The following is a 20,556-nucleotide window of genomic DNA, read 5'->3' as shown; positions in this document are numbered from 1 at the left end:
TGCTGAATTAACAGATGTAAGGAGTTAACTTCCTGATGCACTAGCTCAAACATATTTAGATTGTTACCTCACACACAGCTTTTTTTTTTTTTTTGAGACGGAGTCTCGCTTTGTCGCCCAGGCTGGAGTGCAGTGGCGCGATCTCGGCTCACTGCAGCCTCCGCCTCCGGGGTTCAAGCAATTCTCCTGCCTCAGCCTCTCAAGTAGCTGGGACTAGAGGCGCGCACCGCCACACCTGGCTAATTTTTTGTACTTTTAGTAGAGACGGGGTTTCACTATGTTAGCCAGGATGGTCTTGATTTCTTGACCTCGTGATCCGCCTGCCTCGGCCTCCCAAAGTGCTGGGATTACAGGCATGAGCCACCATGCCCGACAGCCTCACAGATATCTATATCCATGTATAAATACATATAAAAGCTTTTGGCCAGGCGCAGTGACTCAAGCCTGTAATCCCCAGCACTTCGAGAGGCCAAGGCGGGTGGATCGCCTGAGGCCAGGAGTTCGAGACCAGCCTGGCCAACATGGTGAAACCCATCCCTACTAAAAATATAAAAATTAGCCGGACGTGGTGGCGAGTGCCTGCAATTCCAGCTACTCGGGAGGCTGAGGCATGAGAATCGCTGGAACCCGGGAGGCAGAGGTTGCAGTGAGGTGAGATCACGCCACTGCACTCCAGCCTGAGAGCAAGACCCTGTCTCAAATAAATAAAAGCCAACTTGTACACGGTGCTTACTGTATGCCAGGAACACATTAATTCATTAAACCCTCACAACTTTGAGACAGGCACAAATATTATCTGTTTACTAATGTGGAATTATCTACGGTTTACAGGTAAGGAAAACTGAGACCCACAGGTTGTGACTTGCTCAAGGTCAAGCTGGTGGAGCCAAGACAAGGTGCTGGCAGTGAGTCCTGCCCTAGAGTCTGACCCGAACCACATTTAACCTCTATGTGGTGTGTAGGTTATTGCCATGAGTAAGAATCAGAATGTTAACGCGCATTCCAGGAAGGCAGGGACACCACTGAGTGTTACTGCTGTACTTTAGGGGCCAGAGCAGGGCAGGCTGGATGCGCGGAGGAAACTCATAGTTAGGTCAGAAGCCTGGCAAGACAAGGGAATTTTCTGGTCGTCGTCCACCTCTCCAACCTCACATCCTACTAGTCTTCCAAGAGGATTCTAACTGCACATGGCTCCCTAGTTTCCGCCTTCTCTTCCTAAGGAGGGTCTACGGCCCGTCTGCACCGCCCTCTCCCCGCAGTCCCGTTTTCCTGTCCATGCTTGGACGGATCCGGCCGAGCCGTCAGCTGCAGCTGCGCGCTGCTCCCCCGACTCGCACCCCCTCGGCGAAGCGCTGCATTTTATGTAATTTTCTGCCGGGCTGCTGGCTTGTGGGGGTTGCGGCTGGGTCTCGGCAGCCTTCAGCGCCGCAGACGCTCCGGCAACGCCGGCATACGAGGCCCCCACCCCAGGAGCGCGGGTCCGGGCGGCGTTCCCCTCTGCGGGAGGCGCGGCGAGCCAATCCTCACTTTAAAGGCTTTCGTGTCCTCGAAGCGAAGGGTCTTCCGTTGGGGGGGCAAGACGCGCTGGCCCCAGACGACCGGTCCGTGAAATGACCCTTCCGGGCGACCCGGAGCGGGCGACCTTGCCAAACCCGCGGCTCGGGGCCCCCGCGGTCCCGCGTAGAGGACCCACGCCCCACGGGGGGCGGCGGTGAATCGCCCCCTCCCGTGGCCGCGCTTCCGCCCCCGACACCCGCCCGCTGCTGGCCCGCCCGGTGTCGCGCTGCCGCCTCACAAAGCCCGGGCGGCCGCCTCATCGCGCGCAGGGATTCGAACCACGCGCCCTCCCCTCCCCCACTCGCCGCCGCAGCGCCCAGGTCCTTGCCGTCGCGTCACTTTCCCCTCATCGAGTCCCCGGAGGCAGAAAGCAAAGCGACGCTCGCCTCCCCGGGCGGGACGCGAGCTGCGGTCCTTCTTTGGCGCAACCCCCGCCCCCCGCGGAGGGACTACTTTTCGCCTCCTGCGGAGGCACTACTTCCTCCCCTGCGGAGGCGTCGGTCCAGGCGGCGCGCACGGCATGGCGGCGGCGGCGGCGGCGGCGGCGGCGGCGGCGCGCGCCTGAGAAGAGGGGACGCCAGCCCGGTCAGGCCTCGGCGCGGCCTACACGCTCCGCTCGCTCGCTCTCTCCCTCCTCCCGCCCCGCGCCCGGCCATGGCGGAGCCCTCGTCCGCCCGACGCCCGGTGCCTCTCATCGAGTCGGGTAAGACGCGAGGCCGTGCCACCCCCGCCCTGGCGCTCCCGGCTGTTTCTGCTTCCCCTGCTTCCCCGGCTCCCCCGGCTCCCCGGCCTCGTCCCAGTCCCAGTCCCCGTCCCCGGCCCCGGCCCCTCCCCGCCCGGGCTTGACCCGACTCCTTGTCTTCCCGCAGAGCTGTACTTCCTCATCGCCCGGTACCTATCGGCGGGCCCGTGTCGGAGAGCGGCCCAGGTGAGTGCGGGCCCGCGGGCGGCTGCGGACTTGGCGTCTCCAGTGTCCCCGCCGCCGCCGGGGGTCGCGGGTGGTGGGCGGGGGTGAAGCGGGCGCACCCCGGGCCCGACCCCACCCCTGACCGCGCGTTTCTCGGCCGCAGGTGCTGGTGCAGGAGCTGGAGCAGTACCAGGTCTGTGCGCGCCCGTCCCCGCGCTCCCTCGCGTCCCTCCTCCCGACCTTGCCCTGAGGGATGCTCGCCCCTCGCCCCCCGCCCCCCGCCCGCCCCGCGCCTGAGCGGTGGTCACTCGTGTGCGTTTCGTGTCTTTCCAGTTGTTGCCGAAGAGATTGGACTGGGAGGGCAACGAGCACAACAGGAGCTACGAGGAGTTGGTGAGCATTGGGCACGTTTGTTCCCCGGGTTTTCCGTGCACCGCCCCCCGCCCCCCGCCCCTTCCCCTTGCGGGGACCCCGGCCCGTGGGGTGCAAAGTGTGACCCGCACTTGGGGGCGGCCCGGGGATAGCTGCGTTCCCTGCTGAAGATGTTTTGTTTTTGAGGCGGCCAGGTTTGTTTTGGCAGGAAACAGTCATGGGGGGCGGCGCGGGGCGGAGCGGTGGGGGCGACTCGCGGAGGTCCAGCGGGAGGGGTGGGGCTCCAGGTGCCGCCGCCTCTGCGGGGGTGTGGCGTGCGCAGCCAGCCATTCAACTGGGCGGTTTTATTCGCTTCCTCCCCGCCACCGCGCTTGTAACTCGCGCTCTGATTGGCCTCCCTGCTCTTGCCCCGCCCGGGTCTGTCCCCCACTTGTTCCCTAGGAGTAGAATCATTGGTCTCTGAAGGTGGAGAAATGTTCTTGTGTTGAGCTTTTTATTTTTTCTTTTGTCAGCAGCGTCATAAAAATCTTGCAGCTGTATGAATATGCCACTGTAGTGCTTGTGCTCCTTTCCACTGTACAATATTTGTTGAACGCCGTAGTTGATGAGTTTCACACTGATCTTGTAGATAATACAATAAAGTGCTTTAAATAGGCACTTATTTTTGTTTTGAGCTCGGTTAATCGTGCATTAGAGTATCATTTCTTTTGTGAACCTGTTCAATGTCTCTATATAACTTGCTTTTATCTATAGTTACAGCAGTTGCAGGGATTCGTTTGTTTTTACTGGAGACATTTTTCAGGAATATATTTTTGCCATTTCGTTATTAGGATAAAGGAATTCATTAATTGCCAGGCCATATTCAGCATCTTGTATAAGGAAAACAATTGAGAAAGAAAAGAGCTTCTGAGTGATCTTTTACCACAGTTTGAAGACCTATAACACTTGAGTGGTAGAGTATGGTGGCAAGTGAAAAGAAGAAAAAAAAGTGGTAGAAGATTACCGGTTTTGAATTAGACAACAGAAGAAACCAGAGGATGTGTTATTTCCATGAACAGTTAACACTTGAAGCTTGGTGCAAGTAATAAATAATTTTAATATTTACTTTCTTAGATTTTGAAGTAAACACTTAAAAGTGGATGTTTTCAAGAGAATGAGTTCTAAAAATTCTGATGGCAATGTGTTGAGTTTGACGTTTTGAGATAGTTTTTTTTTGTAAACGTTGAGGAAACATTTAAAGGACGCCCTTTTTTAGTTTTCTTCACGGGTAATATAGCTTTATCGGTGAAGTGGAAAAGCATTATTGGTTATGATGCTGTAGTCGTGCTACCTGAGAGAAAGTAACTTGAAACAAATGTAGTGCTGTAACTACTGGAAAAGTTACTTTTAAAGTACATTTATAGGGGCTGGGTGCAGTGGCTCATGGCTGCAATCTCAGCACATTAGGAGGCCGAGGTGGGAGGATCACTTGAGGCCAGGAGTTCAGACCAACTCTATCTCCACAAAAAATAAGTAACAGAAAATTAGGCGGATGTGGTGGTGCGTGCCTGTAGTCCCAGCTATTTCGGAGGCTGAGGCGGAAGGATCACTTGACTCTGGGAGTTTGAGGCTGCATTGAACTATCCTCCTGCCACTGCACTCCAGCCTGGGAGATGGAGCAAGGCCTAGTTCCTTTTTAAAAAAAAAGAAATGTATATAAATTTTTTGGCTTTTGTTGCTAGAATTGCTTAAAACCCTACTTACTATTGTTTAAAATCACTTAAATTCTGTGATATGGCTAATGACATATGGCATCTGTTATTGCCTCCCTAATTTGGTCTGTCTGGTGGGTATCCTTTCTTTTTTACCTTCTTTTCTGCCCTCCAGTCCCCCAGGACTGAGTGATGATGAGCCTGCTGTGTAGAGAATTATTCTTTTGTTAATGGTATATGTATAGTTTCTAAACTTTCAAAGTCTTTTAAAAATACCTTATTAAGAAGTATTCCAGGCCAGCTGCAGTGCTTCACCTGTAATCCCAGCACTTTGGCAGGATGCTTGAGGCCAGGAGTTCCAGATCTGCCTGAAGTGAGGTGGAGGATGTAGTGAGCCCTGATCAAGCCACTGTGCTCCAGCCTAGGTGAGCGAGACCCTGTCTCGAAACGCAACAACAGAAAAGAAGTATTTCAGATGTACACAAATGAGAATAATATAATGCATCCCTGTATATCATCAAATTTGAATAATAATTATTTTTTTTGATACAGTCTGTTTTGAGGAGCAACCTCGGCTCACTGCAACCTCTGCCTCCTGGGTTCAAGTGATCCTCCTGCCTCAGCCTCCTCAGTAGCTGGGATTACAGGCACCTGGTTAATTTTTGTATTTTTAGTAGAGATGGGGTTTCACCATGTTGGCCAGGCTGGCCTTGAACTCCTCCTGACTTCAGGTGATCTGCCTGCCTCTGTGTCCCAAAGTGCTGGGATTACAGGCACCTGGCTAATTTTTGTATTTTTAGTAGAGAAGGGGTTTCACCATGTTGGCCAGGCTGGTCTTGAACTCCTGACTTCAGGTGATCTGCCTGCCTCTGTGTCCCAGAGTGCTGGGATTACAGGCGTGAGCCACTGCGCCTGGCCAACAAATTTGAATTTTGAACGTTACTAACTTGCTATATTTACTTTGGTTGCTATTTGAGGTATACATATATTTTAAGAAACTATCAATGGAAATCTTCAAACAAAAAGAATAAGTGACCCACCCACTAGGTGCCCATTTTCCAACTCAGTGATTATCAGAGAATGTTGCATATTGTCTGCTCCCTTGTTTTTAAGCAAATTCCAGAAAGCCATTCATTTCATTGGTTAATGTGTTGGAATGTTTTAAGGCAAATTCCAGACACTACATTTCATCTCTAAGTTTGTCAGAGTTCATCTCTAAAAAATAAGGACTGCTTATTATATCATCAAGTGCCAATATCACAGAGTCCATATCCAGATTTTGTGTTTGTTCCCTGGGTGTCTTTTTACAATTAGTTTGATTTGGTCTTGAGAAAGGTCCATACATGCATTGATTGATTGATTCTCTCCCCACCCCGCCCTGGGTCTCACTCTTACCCAGGCTGGGGTGCAGTCAGTGATATGATCACAGCTCACTGAGGCCTCCATTTCCCATGCTCAAGCAATCTTCCCACCTCAGCCCTCTGCCTCCTGAGTAGCTGGGACCACAGGCATGTGCCACCACACCTGGCTAAGTTTTTTTTTTTTTTTTTTTTTTTTCCTAGAGAAAAAGACTCGCTATGTTGTCCAGGCTGGTCTCAAATGCTCCTCCCAAAGTTGAAATTAACAGGTGTGAGCCACCACACCTGCCCTGATTTTTGTTTTGTTTTTTTTGAGATGGAGTCTCACTCTGTCGCCAGGCTGGAGTGCAGTGGTGTGATCTCGGCTCACTGCAACCTCTGCCTCCCGGGTTCAAGCGATTCTTCTCCTTCAGCCTCCCAAGTAGCTGGGACTACAGGCGTACACCACTATGCCCAGCTAATTTTCATAGTTTTAGTAGAGACGGCTGTTCATGTGGGCCAGGATGGTCTCCATCTCTTGACCTCGTGACCTGCCCGCCTCCCAAAGTGCTGGGATTATAGGTGTGACTCACCGCACCCGGCCCCTGCCCTGTTTATCTTAAATCTCTTTTTATCTTGAATAGTCTTGTTTCTATGCCGTTGATTTACTGGAGACCAAATCATTTATCCCGTAGAATGTTTCACATTCTGTATTTGTCTGATTGTTCCTCATGATGGTAACTTGTTCCTTTTTCTTAGTGGTTTTCATCTTCAGATAAGAATCATCTGGGGAGCTTTATAAAATCTGGTTGCCCAGAGTATGCCCCAAACCAGTTAAATCAGAATCTTTGTGGTGGGACTGGACATCAGTATTTTAAAAAGCTTTTTAGATGATTCTAGTATTAGTGTTTGTAAAGCCACAATTTATCTTAAACTTGTGACTATGCTGTTATTCCAACTTGTATTTGGGGGCAAGAGTATTTTTGGTACTTTTGCTTCTTTTTTTTTTGAGACGGTGTCATTCTGTCGCCCAGGCTGGAGTGCGGTGGTATAATCTTGGCTCACTGCAACCTCTGCCTCCCAGGTTCATGCAGTTCTCCTGCCTCAGCCTCCTGAGTAGCTGGGATTACAGACATTTACCACTATGCCTGACTACTTTTTGTGTTTTTAGTAGAGACGGGGTTTCAGCATGTTGGCCCGGCTAGTCTCGAACTCCTGACCTTCAGTGATCCACCTGCATCGGCCTCCCAAAGTGCTGGGATTACAGGCATGAGTCACCTTGCCAGGCCTGCTTTTGCTTTTTATAAGAATTGAAGCCAAGTGTGGTGGCTAAGGCTACACAGAGACTTGAGAGTCTGAGGTGGGAGGATCACTTTGTGCCAGGGGTTTGAGAGCAGCCTGGGCAACATAAGCAACACCTCATCTGTAGAAAAAAAATTTACAAAACCTTGGTTTACAGGTGTGAGCCTCTGTGTCCAGCTCCCAAGTTTCTAGTCTCTACCTGCACTGCTATATTGCTAGACTGTAACTCATCAATCACACTGCCATGATCATTAAGCGTTCCCAAGTTGCAAATGAAATATCTATAGAATGATAGATCTCTATAGTCAATGACAATACAGAATCCATAGAGGAAAGAAATTAGCTACCCTCAGGATGAAGGGTCTTTAGAGTTCCACTGTGAAAATTAAATAATGGATTAGTTCCAAGTCTTGTGGGAAATACAAAATTGTAAAAGAGGTTTTTGTTTTACAGGGGTCTTACTATTAAAAAAGGCTCAGCCTAAGACTTAAGGTATCTGGCAGTGCACCCAAGTTCCAAGTCATAGCCTATAATCTTCTATCATAACCTGATTCCTTAATCCTGTAGAGTACTTAAAATGGTAATACTAGTCTCCTCCTAGTTTGGGTAATTAAGTTATAACCCAGGAAGGTTAACAAGCGAAGATGAAGAAAAAAGACAGTACAAATATATTCACACAAGTATATATACATACAATATGTACAGTATATACCTACAAGCATATATACATAAAATATATACATATAATACATTGATATTCATACAAGTATATATTCTGATATAGTAACAAGTTTTGTAATTACTGAGTTACATTTATTTGATAGAGTAAAAAAAAAATTACAAAATAAATTTGAAATCTGTTTACAAGTTTAGTCTTAGAAAATTCATGGTTAGGTTTGTCTAAGTTAACCCTGCTGAGGTGATTAAAATAACCATACACTTCTAAGTGTAGTGAAAAATGCCCAAGGAAATTTGATTAAATGTGTAAGTGGTATAAAATATTTTATGATTAAATTTTCAATTATAACCAGGCTCAGTGGCTCACACCTGTAATCCCAGCACTTTAGGAGGCTGAGGCAGGTGGATCACCTGAGGTCAGGAGTTCGAGACCAGCCTGGCCAACATGGTGAAACCCAGTCTCTACTAAAAATACAAAACTTAGCCGGGCGTGGTGGCAGGTGCCTGTAATCCCAGCTACTTGGGAGGCTGAGGCAGGAGAATCACTTGAACCCAGGAGGCGGAGGTTACAATGGTCCGAGATCAAGCCATTGCACTCCGGCCTAGGCAACAAGAGCAAAACTCCATCTCAAAATAAATAAATAAACAAATTTTCAATTATCAATTAAACAGTAACCAAAGAATAAAAGTAACTATTTGTTTCTGGATTTATAAATAAGATTTGTACTTGAAGGTTTAAGAAAAATGACTACTTGCAATTCTAATAAACCAAATTCTGATTTCAATATAAATGACTTTTAGGTCTGTTCCTCATACAAAAGGACTACTCCAATATATTTCTTTAAATCTTAATGAGTTTCCTAATGATACACTAAATATAAGGATCTTCTGGTATTTTTTCCGGTCAAAGAAAATGGCCCACAAAAATGTAACACATTATTCAATTATTAAGTCTCTTAATCTCTTTTCCTTTAAATAAACCCCTCTACAAACCTAGTCCTTCCCAATTCTTAGGCTCAGTTCTGTAGTTATATTTCCTTCTTCCTCTGTCTTTACCACTCGTATACATGAAAATTACAATTAAATAACATGGATTTGACAGGCCCAATGCAGGGTTAGATATTTAAAGATATCTAGGCTGGGTGTGGTGGCTCACGCCTGTAATCCCAGCACTTTGGGAGGCCGAGGCAGGTGGATCACAAGGTCAAGAGATTGAGACCATCCTGGCCAACATGGCGAAACCCCATCTCTACTAAAAATACAAATAATTAGCCAGACGTGGTGGCGGGCACCTGTAGTCCCAGCTACTCGGGAGGCTGAGGCAGGAGAATCACTTGAACCCGGGAAGCAGAGGTTGCAGTGAGCCAAGATTGTGCCACTGCACTCCAGCCTGGCGACAGAGTGAGACTCGGTCTCAAAAAAAAAAAAAAAAAAGATATTTAGAGATAACTAGTCTCAATTCTTTGGTGTGTTTTGTTGTTTTTTTTTTTTTTTTTTTTTGAGTTTGGGTCTCTTGTCCAGGCTGGACTGCAGTGACGCAATGATGAATGGCTCACTGCAGGTCAAACTCCTGGGCACAGGTGATCCTCCCGATTCAGTGTCCGAAGTAGCTGGGACTACAGGAGTGCACAGCCACACCCAGATAAGGTTTTTTTTTTTCTTTTCGAGACAGAGTCTTGCACTGTCGCCAGGCTGGAGTGCAGTGGCGCAATCTTGGCTCACTGCAACTTCCGCCTCCTGGGTTCAGGTGATTCTCCTGCCTCAGCCCTCCTGAGTAGCTGGGACTACAGGCACATGCCACCACGCCCAGCTAATTCTTGAATTTTTAGTAGAGACAGGGTTTCACCATGTTGGCCAGGGTGGTCTCTATCTCTTGACCTTGTGATCCACCCACCTCAGCCTCCCAAAGTGCTGGGATTATAGGCGTGAGCCACTGCACCAGGCCTAATTTTTGTATTTTTAGTAGAGATGGAATTTCACCATGTTGGTCAGGCTGGTGTCTCAAACTCCTGACCTCAGGTGATCCACCGACCTTGGCCTCCCAAAGTGCCGGGATTACAGGTGTGAACTACTGTGCCTGGCTGGCTGTGCTACCTTAAAAGAGAGTAGTTACTAGTTTCCATAGGCTCACCCAACAACAACAAGTTATTTGTATCTAAGGGATAAAAGTTGAGTGACTTGTTTATTTTCAGATCATATGTATCCTTATGGATTTTTGCAAGCTTACTGTTTTGATTCCTGAGAAAGATTTGTTAAAATCTCCAACTATGGCCAGATGTGGTAGCTCACGCATGTAATCCCAGCACTTTAGGGGGCCAAGGCGGGCAGATCACTTGAGGTCAGGAGTTCAAGACCAGCCTGATCAACCTTGTGAAACCCGTCTCTACTGAAAATACAAAAATTAGCCAGGCATGGTGGTACATGCCTGTAGTCCCAGCTACTTGGGAGGTTGAGGCAAGAGAATTGCTTGAATCCAGGAGGCGGAGGTTACAGTGAGCAGAGATTGCGCCACTGCACTCCAGCCTGGGCGACAGAGCAAGACTCCATCTCAAAAAAAAAAAAAAATCCAAATATGATTGTGGATTTGTTGCTCTTTTTGTCCTTTTTGAAGCTGTTATTAGGTACATTCAAATTTAGGATTTTTGTTTTCCTATTGAATTGACGTTAAATATTAGAAAATGCTTTATTCATTATAATCTTCTTGTCTTCCCATCTACTTTGCCTTACATTAATATAGCCACACCAACTTACTTTTGGTTAGTGATGGCACAGTGTATCTTTTTCTGTCCTTTTCCTTTCAGCCTTTCTGTGTTCACATATTTTAAGTTTATCTCCTGTAAACAGCGTGTAGTTTTATGTGCATTCTTTTAGTGATGTTTTGGTCATTCGTATTTATTTATTTTTTTTTCCAGACAAGTTCTCACTTTGTTGCCCAGGGTGGAGTGCAGTGGCATGATCATGGCACACTGCAGCTTTGACCTCCTGGGTTCAGGGGATCCTCTTGCCTCAGCCTCCTGAGTAGCTGAGTCTATAGGTGTGTGCCATCATGGCCGGCTAATTAAAAAAAATTTTTTTTTGTAGAGACAGTGTCTCACTATATGGCCTAGGCTCATCTTGAACTCTTGGACTCAGACAGTCCTCCCGCCTTGGCTTCCCAAAGTGCTGGGATTATAGGTGTGAGCCACTGTGCCTTGCTCATTTGTATTTAACATAATTAAACATAGTTGGGTTTAAGTCTACCTGTTCTTTATCTCATTTCTTCTTTATTCCTTCTCTCACTTTTTTTTGATTAATCAAGTATTATTTTAAGATGACAGCAAGATTTCAAAAAGGTAAAAAGTATTCTACTTATTCTGTTTTTTTTTTTTTTTTTGGAGAAAGAGTTTCACTCTGGTTGCCCAGGCTGGAGTGCAATGGTGCAATCTCGGCTCACTGCAACCTCTGCCTCCCGGGTTCAAGCGATTCTCTTGCCTCAGCCTCCTGAGTAGCTGGGATTATAGGCACCCGCCACCACGCCCGGCTCGTTTTGTATTTTTAATAGAAACGGGGTTTCACCATGTTGGCCAGGCTGGTCTCGAGCTCCTGACCTCAGGTGATCCACCCGCCTCAGGATCCCATAGTGCTGGGATTACAGGCGTGAGCCACCGCGCCTGGCGACTACTTATTCTGTATTTCTTTCTTTGTTCTTTTTTTTTTGAGACAGGGTCTCACTCTGTCACCCAGGCTAAAGTACAGTGGCATGATCACAGCTCACTGCAGACTCAGCCTCTTGGGCTCAAGCCGTCTTCCAGCCTTAGTCTCCTGAGTAGCTGGAACCACAGGCACGCACCACCACACCTGGCTATTTTTTTGTAGAGATGGGGTTTTGCCATGTTGCCCAGGCTGGTCTGGAACTCCTGAGCTCAAATGATCTGCCCTCAGTCTCCCAAAGTGGACCTCGCCTGGACTAACTATTCCTTCTTTCTTCATTTTTTTAATATATATTTTTTTTTTTTGGAGATGGAGTCTTGCTCTGTTGCCCAGGCTAGCGCGCAGTTGCGTGATCTTGGCTTACTGCAACCTCTGCCTCCCGGGCTCAAGCGATTCTCCTGCCTCAGCCTCTCAAGTAGCTGAGATTACAGTCGCCTGCTACCATGCCCGGCTAATCTTTGTAGTTTTAGTAGAAATGGGGTTTCACCACATTCGCCAGGCTGGTCTTGAACTCCTGACCATTAGTGATCCACCTGTCTTGGCCTCCCAAAGTGCTGGGATTACAGGTGTGAGTCACTGCACCCGGCCTCTTTATTTCTTTTTAGTTATATATCGTTTTATTATTCTTTTGGTGGTTTCCCTAGAGGTTTCAATATACATTACCAATATGCATTACATTAGTTCCTTTACCACTTCCCAAATAAATGAAGTTATAACTGTTAGTTGTCGCCATCCTGTCGCTTTGAGCTAGTAATCGTTTTTTTTTTTTTGAGATGGAGTCTCACTCTGTTGTGCAGGCTGGAGTGTGGTGGTGTGATCTCGGCTCACTGCGACCTTTGTCTCCTGGGTTCAAGCAATTCTCCTGCCTCAGCCTCCCAAGTAGCTGGAATTGCAGGAGCATGAACCACACCCAGCTACTTTCTGTATTTTTAGTAGAGATGAGGTTTTGCCATGTTGCCCAGGCTGGTCTCGAACTCTTGGCCTCAAGTGATCTGCCTGCCTGGGCCTCCCAAAGTGCTGGGATTACAGGCATGAGCCACCATGCCCAGCCTTACTTTTTTTTTTTTAAGATGGGATCTCACTCTCACCTAGGTGTGAGTGCAGTGGTGTGACCTTGGCTCACTGCAACTTTTACCTCCCAGATTCAAGTGATTCTTGTGCCTCAGCCTCCCAAGTAGCTGGGATTACAGGCATGTGCCACCATGCCTGGCTAATTTTTGTATTTTTAGTAGAGGTGGGGTTTCGCCATGTTAGCCAGGCTGGTCTTGAACTCCTGACCTCAGGTGATCCGCCCACTTCAGCTTTCCAAAGTGCTGAGGTTACAAGTCTGAGCCACTGCTCTCAGCCCGGCCTTACCACATATTATAAAAATTTCAGGATGTTATTACTGTTGTTTTAAAGTCAGTATTCACTTGCTTACCTACCTATACATCTTTTCTGGTATTTTAAATTTCTTCCTCCACTTCCATGGGAACTATTTGTGGTAATTTTTCTTCTGTCTGCATAATTTATTTTGTTATTTCTTTTAATGAATGTTTGGCCGTGCTTGGTGGCTCACGCCTGTAATCCCAGCACTTTGGGAGGCCGAGGCGGGTGGATTACCTGAGGTCAGGAGTTCGAGACCAGCCTGGCCAACATGGTGAAACCCCTTCTCTACTAAAAATACAAAAATTAGCTGGGTGTGGTGGCGTGTGTTTGTAATCCCAGCTACTTGGGAGGCTGAGGCAGGAAAATCGCTTCAACCTGGGAGGTGGAGGTTGCAGTGATCCAGGATTGGGGCCACTACACTCCAGCCTGGGCCACGGAGCAAGACTGTCTCAAAAAAACAAAAAACAAAAACACAAAGCTTTTTAACAAAGGTTTGTTGACAGTGACTTCAGTAGCTATGGAATTCTGGTTCATAGTCCTTTTTTTTTTTTCCGGCACATTAAAGATGTCCTACTGCTTTATGCCTTCCTAATGTTGAAAATTTAGCAGTCTTATTGCTCCTTTGAAAATAATGTTTTTTTGGTCTGGTTGCTTTTAGGATTTTTATTTTGTCTTTGATTTTCAGCGGTTTTACTATGTTGTCCTGTAGTCATGATCCCAAATTACCCCAAAATTTAGCAGCTTAAAACTACACTGATTTGTTGTTATCTGCCAGTTTCTGTAAGTCAGCGGTCCAGATACATCTCAGATGGGTTCCCTGTCTCCTTTTCTTTGAAGGTGCAGTCAAAATGTTGGCAGAGTTGGGGTTTTAGCTGAAGGCTTGACGGGGGAGGAATAGGCTTCCAAGCTCATGTAGTTTTGGCAGGATTCGGTTCCTGGAGGATTGTTTGACTGAGGGCCTCACTTTCTACCTGACTATTGGCCACCCCCAGTTCCTCACCCTTTTGGTCTTTCCGGTGTGATAGTTTGAGTTATCAAAAGATGAAAGCTGACGAGGCAGTAGAGTCTTAGCAAGACAGAAGTCACAATTGTAACCTAATCATAGAAGTAGTATCTTCTCAATGTTACTGTTTTCTGAAGTAACTGAGGAGGGGATTTCTCAAGTCTGACTACCAAGAGGTTTGGGCACTATTAGCGGGCATGTCAGAAGCTGCCTTTCACATGTGCACCTAGGTGGTTTCCTTTTTTTTTTTTTTTTGTGGGAGCCTTGCTCTGTCACCCAGGCTGGAGTGCAGTGGCGCCATCTTGGCTCACTGCAAGCTCCGCCTCCTGGGTTCACGCCATTCTCCTGCCTCAGCCTCCCCAGCAGCTGGGACTACAGGCACCTGCCACCACACCTGGCTAACTTTTTTGTATTTTTAGTAGAGACGGGGTTTCACTGTGTTAGCCAGGATGGTCTTGATCTCCTGACCTCATGATCTGCCCACCTTGGCCTCCCAAAGTGGGTTTTCTTTGCATTTATTTTGCTTGGGTTCTCTGAGCTTTTTGAATAAGTGGTATGATATTAAATAGTTTAATGTGTAATTGAAGTCCCAAGTGGAAAGGATAGAGGGGAGAAGTAGTTTGAAGAAATAACAGCTAAGCATTTTTGAACATCTGGGCCATCTCTAGGTCTGCTTCTATTGACTATTTTCCCTCTTGACCATGGGTCATATATCTGGCTTTGTTGTGTATCTCATCTTTTTTTTTGAGGTATGTTGTAACTTTTTGTGTAAAAAGAGTAGAGGCTGCAGTAATGTATTTACCTCTGGTAAAGATGTGCTCTTTTCTCAAGCAGTTAGTGTGTGAGACAGGGTCAATCTAATTTGTAATTGGTCATCTCTGAGCTTTGTTACATTCAGTAAATCACTGGCTTTCCATGCTTTGAGAGTGGCATCAATACTTTCCCTTCCAGCAGAGTTTGACATTTGGCCCTTGTGAAATTTCTGAGATGTCTTATTTTTTACATTGGAGTTGCCACCTTTCCAAACTTTGTGAGATCTTGTTCTACTTTGTACCTGACTGCCAACTTTTTAGGTTGCTACGGAGTTCGCTCTGCCTTGCCGTCCTGCTCTAGGCTTTCCATGTCAGAAGAGATCATTCTCCACCCTGTTGTTCTATCTCTAGCCTTAGGAGGGGCTCTGCAGTGCATTTGGAATGTAAGGTTTCTTCCAGGGCTGCCCTGGCTTTAGTGTTTGGGCCCTACGCAGTTGGTGAAGGTCTGTGGGAAAAAATTGTGGTAGGTGTGCAGACTCACTGTAACTGAGGCTCCTTAGGATTCTAATCAGTCATGCTGGCCACAAGTAGTCATTAAGTTTGTTAGAGGTTTGAGTGGTTTTTTCTTATTCTTGTCTGAGGTCAGTTCTTCCTGCCTCTCTGCTAGGGATGTAAGCAGCTATGAGTCCCTTTTCTTTAACTTTATTTATTTTTTTGAGATGGAGTTTCACTCTTGTCGCCCAGACTGTGGAGTGCTATGGCATGATCTTGGTTCACTGCAACCTCTGCCTCCCAGGTTCAAGTGATTTCATACCTCAGCCTCCTAAGTAGCTGGGATTACAGGTGCCCACCACCACACCCAGCTAATTTTTGTGTGTTTTTTTTTTTTTTAGTAGAGATGGGATTTCACCATTTCCGCCAGGCTGGTCTTGAACTCTTGACCTCCAGTGATCCACCTGTCTCGGCCTCCCAAAGTGTTGGGATTACAAGTGTGAGCCACTGCGCCCGCCCTGAGTCCCTTTTCTGTTCCCAGAAAAGCTTGTACTTTCTGGGATTAGTTAATGTAGATTTTTCTTTGTTTCTTCAGCTGTGATGGGTTTATACATTTTTTAAAGTTTATCCAGCCTATTCTCATTGTAGAGATGAGAGCAATATCTTTTATCTTTTATGTTGGAGTAAATAAATGATTATTTTTCATTTAAAATTATGAGAGACATATATTTGTCTATAGTTATCCATAGGTATATCCACTTTTGGTTCCTGGCACCTAGTAGGCTGTCAGTACTTACTGAAAGAATTAATGTTTTTTACTGCCTAGTGTGTTGTTGAGAACCAGTTATCCATGATTTGGATACTAAATGATGTCTTGTAGGATCTTTGATATCTTAACATCTCTCTCAAAGATGTATTCTTCACTTACAGGCCAGTTAGCGTTTTTTTTTTGTTTGTTTGTTTGTTTTTTTTTGAGACAGGTGGGTTAGTGTAATATATATATATATATTTTTCTTGTTGCCCAGGCTAGAGTGCAATGTCACGATCCTGGCTCACTGCAACCTCCACCTCCTGGGTTCAAGCGATTCTCCTGCCTCAGCCTCCCAAGTACCTGGGATTACAGGCACGTGCCACCATGCCTGGCTAATTTTTGTATTTTCAGTAGAGAAGGGGTTTCACCATGTTGGCCAGGCTGGTCTCAAACTCCTGACCTCAGGTGATCCACCTGCCTTGGCCTTCCAAAGTGCTGAGATTACAGGTGTGAGTCATCATGTCCGGCCCAGTTAGTGCAATTTTGAGTAAAGTCTTGATTTCAAGTCTTGAGATTAAGTTTTGTTAGCTCTGCAACCTTTTTTCTTTTTCAGAGGTGCTTTTCCGGGTCATTTGCATATAAATTTTAGAACAAAATTGTCAATTTCTACAAAAAAAAACTTGCTGAAGTTTTGAGTGTTACAGGTTTGAATCTGTAGCTCAAATCTGTAGATCAGCTTATTGCTTATTTAAGTCGTCTTTAATTTCTCTCAGCATGTTTCAGTTTTCAGTGTATGTTTTTCACATTTTGCCAGACTTATCCCTAAGTATTTAATAGTTTTTGATATTATTAAACTGTTGTCATTAAAACTTGCTCTCCAACTAGGTCTTGTCCAATAAGCATGTGGCTCCTGATCATCTGTTGCAAATCTGCCAGCGCATCGGTCCTATGTTGGATAAAGAAATTCCACCCAGTATTTCAAGAGTCACTTCTTTACTTGGTGCAGGAAGGCAGTCTTTGCTACGTACAGCAAAAGGTACCTTAATTTGAAGAAGTGTTCTGCTTTGTATTAATAGCCTAATAATTATAATTGTGAAGTAATGTAAGCATTGTGGAAGAAAGGTGATAATGTAACTATAAATCATGCTGTGGACTATAAAATTCTCTGCATTTAGCATAGAACATTGAATTTTATTACATAAGTGTTTAATGGGTCCTTCTGCATTAAAAAGTTGATAAAGATATAGATGTTAAGCTAAAAAGCTTGAATTTATTCTGAGATATTGTTTGAGGTTTTATCAATGTGAGTTCTTAATTTCCCATTTTGTAGCTCACTCATAACTTCATTGAATGTAATTGTATGTGTCTAATAAACTCTTTAAATGCTAGAGGTATTTCATTTGATATTTAGCTTCTGAAAGCCCTTTGTTATAAAGGGAAGTGATTTTCTAAATTTGGTAGCAGCTTGAAAACAAGCACTAAAAATGTAAAATTGCATGGTTCTTTTTTTACTAATTTAATTTTTTTGCCAAGTTATGTGCTAGCAAAATGTTTGAAATTGCTATTCTTTTTCTGTTAGCTTGGTATATATGACTTAGACTAAGTATATGTATGTGATATAATACATGTGTACATGTGGCTAAACTGCTAATGGGCAAAGATTGTTGGTTCTTCTGATCCTGAGTATACATCAAGTTCATCCCATGATTATTTTTTATTACAAGCTATTGCTGATGTGATGCTACTCTTAGCTGCACCACCAGTATAAAGCTTAACTGAGAAAGAACACCCCTCCCTCTTAGTTCCGTGCCAGACTTGTTTGTTAGCTTTAGTTGTTTCTTAGTGCTCTAGCCATGTCACCCTGTGGCACTAATCAGGAAACTGTTTATATTCTTCCTCTTCTGTGTCCCTATTCACTTTGTAATTATTCTATTTTAGCTGGTTATATGGTAGTTAATTGGTAGCCTGTTTTCCTTTGTTTTCTTTACTTGTGTCAAGCTCCATGTCGTTGTTTTGTGATGAGCAGTGATTTAGAACTGGCCAGACCTTAAAAGAGTCTTCAGCAAGCTGCCCTAGGGTAGGGGCATATTCTCTGTTTGTTTTGTCCTGGTACCCCAGGAGGACGCCTTGTAACTGCTCTTTGGTCGTGAGAGTGGTAATGAATCCATTCATGTAAAATGCAATATGTCTGTTAGTTTGGGGCACCCGAGGCTCAGTAGAGGTTTAGTATGATGCCTTCCCTTTCTTCTTTGAGTTACGAAGAAACTAATTTCTGGCACAGTGTGACTGCTTCAGACCTATGTTCTGCTGCTATCTCCTATAGAGGAGGGCAGACTTTTTTTTCTTGGTGCATTTGCTGGTAGGTCAAGGAGGGATGGACTTTGAATTAGTGTTCAGAGTCACAGATCCTACGTATGTGCTTTTCAGTAGAGGATTTTCTGTGATCCTAAAATGAAGGGAAAGCTATATAATTTATTGGTACTTCCTAAAGATAGAGACTAACGTCATGGTAGTATCGGCCAAATTAATTTTAAAACTGAGCAAGTCATGAATTTTCATATAAATCAAAGAACTTTTTCCTTATAAAAGCTTCCATTTTTGAAAAGTTGGATCAGTTGTAAGACCTTTTATCTTTAGTATTGTATGATATAATTCTACATTGAAAAATAAACACTTGGCATTAAATGGGACTTGGAGTCAAAAGATCTGGTTTTATGGTCCATCTTTACCAATCATTTGCTGTGGATCTCTTTAAAGGTCCTAGAACCTTTGAGCCTCAGTTACCTCACTTGTAAATTGGCAAAAATACCTACCTCACAGGGTTGTTGTGAGGATTCAATGAGCTAATGTATGTTGAAAGCACTTTGTGAATTGTAAAGTGCTACACAAATGTTAGTTGTTGTTGCTGCTGTATCTGAGATGTCTTAATTTTCTTTTTCTTCAGAAATAGTCTAATAAACCTCCAGGGCTTTTCTGTTAAAGTATATTAGTTGGTAAAATGTTGAATAAACAGTTTATTACAATATACGTAAGTATTCTATAAAATCTTTCTTGGGGTTAACTTTCAAGATTTTATGTGTATCTAAAATTCATTTTAAAGACTGCAGGCACACAGTTTGGAAGGGCTCTGCCTTTGCTGCTCTTCATAGAGGAAGACCTCCTGAAATGCCAGTGAATTATGGTTCCCCACCAAATCTTGGTAAGTAAGGTTGGCCTTTGAGATGCCTGAAATAATTCTTTTTAAATTTCTCAACAACCTTTGTAAATGCTGTATTAAAATTTAAAAGGAAATACTGGTTGAAATGTTGTTTTAATAGTAATAAGTATCAAATGTCAAATTATTGTTAAAATAATTACTAAAAATAAAATTAATAAAAAAATCTTTTTGTAGTAAGAAGTCTATGTTAGTGAATACAGAAGAATAGAATTGGGAAGAAATTGTGTCATTAGGGCTTCTTGAACATAGATTTTTGTGACCCTCTAGAAATCGTTGAGTTTTTCTTAGATTTTTCCTTATCGGCTCTCCCTTAACCATTTTCATTGTTTTTATTTCCTAGTGGAGATACATCGAGGAAAACAACTCACAGGGTGTTCCACTTTTAGTACAGCATTTCCAGGAACTATGTATCAGCATATAAAAATGCACAGAAGGATTCTCGGACATCTATCTGCTGTTTACTGTGTAGCATTTGATAGGACAGGACATAGAATCTTTACAGTGAGTTAAAATTTTGAACTTGATTTAATGTCATCTAGAGTACTTTAGTGTGCTTCAGAATCATCTAGGAAATCTTAGTTTCTGTTTCCCATCCTCAGAGATTTTGACTCAGTAGGTATGGTGTGGGTCTCACGAATTTGTATTTTTAATAAGTGCTTCAGCTGAAGATAGGACTCTGCTGTTTTGAAAGACAGTGATTTAGAGTAGTGGTTCTTAAATGTGATATTTAAGGATGCTTAAAAATAGATATACCTAATACTTTCTCTCTAGCACATTCTAGACTTACTGAATTAGATTACATTTTAATTAAATATATGTATTAACTGTAAACCCCCCAAAATAAAAAGCTCCTCAGACCTCTACAAGTGATTCCTGTTCACATTAATCACTGGTTCAGGAAAATGCGTTGATTATAAAATAACCCATCCATTAGTGTTCAAGTAAGTATTAAAAACCTATCTGAAAAAATTTGGAATTTATCATTTTAATGTTTTAGGGGTAAATTAGGATAGGTGAGAAGTTTAACTTTCATTTTGCGGGTGTACAATTCAAGAGTTAGATAATCAAATGTTTCTTGAATGGGTGCTGGCTAGTACTGTAAACTTGAGACTGTGTTGTTTGTGAGGAGGCTATTCCCACAACTTTTGTTTGTTTTTGGGATTGCCACTTAGTCCTGTTTCTCACACTGTGAAGTATAGATCTGTTCCAACATTCATCACATTATTTAGCTTGATGTGAATAGACTTTTTTTTTTTTAGGCGGAGTCTCGCTCTGTCGCCTAGGCTGGAGTGCAGTGGCGCAATCTCCGCTCACTGCAAGCTCCGCCTCCTGGGTTCACACCATTCTCCTGCCTCAGCCTCTCCAGTAGCTGGGACTACAGGTGCCAGCCACCACGCCCGGCTAATTTTTTGTATGTTTTAGTAGAGACGAGATTTCAC

General features: G+C 44.5%; 2 protein-coding genes across 4 annotated transcripts in view; both read left to right on the top strand.

Moving 5' to 3' along the window:
• Positions 1–1,275: 1,275 nt before the first annotated feature.
• On the top strand, positions 1,276–1,715 carry LOC100435987 (putative uncharacterized protein encoded by BRWD1-AS2). Its single transcript, XM_063720901.1, is given in 2 exon segments — positions 1,276–1,569; positions 1,572–1,715. Coding segments are annotated over 2 exon segments (438 nt in total).
• Positions 1,716–1,831: 116 nt separating this feature from the next.
• BRWD1 (bromodomain and WD repeat domain containing 1) overlaps positions 1,832–20,556 on the top strand; it is a 127,837-nt gene continuing 109,112 nt past the window's right edge. For 2 of the 3 annotated variants that reach the window (XM_024239366.3, XM_063720900.1), the window contains exons 1-7: positions 1,832–2,260; positions 2,427–2,485; positions 2,628–2,657; positions 2,798–2,857; positions 16,786–16,936; positions 19,001–19,099; positions 19,458–19,618. In XM_024239366.3, coding sequence (XP_024095134.3) covers positions 2,212–2,260; positions 2,427–2,485; positions 2,628–2,657; positions 2,798–2,857; positions 16,786–16,936; positions 19,001–19,099; positions 19,458–19,618 — 609 coding nt within the window. In that variant the 5' untranslated portion in view covers positions 1,832–2,211. The remainder of the gene's footprint in view (positions 2,261–2,426; positions 2,486–2,627; positions 2,658–2,797; positions 2,858–16,785; positions 16,937–19,000; positions 19,100–19,457; positions 19,619–20,556) is intronic. The other variant, XM_054542520.2, reaches the window with a different exon arrangement.

Source organism: Pongo abelii, chromosome 22, assembly GCF_028885655.2.
Source record: "Pongo abelii isolate AG06213 chromosome 22, NHGRI_mPonAbe1-v2.0_pri, whole genome shotgun sequence".
In the NCBI taxonomy this organism is placed as follows: domain Eukaryota; kingdom Metazoa; phylum Chordata; class Mammalia; order Primates; family Hominidae; genus Pongo; species Pongo abelii.
Note: the sequence above shows the minus strand (reverse complement) of the source record. Positions and strands in the feature narration are given on the sequence as shown.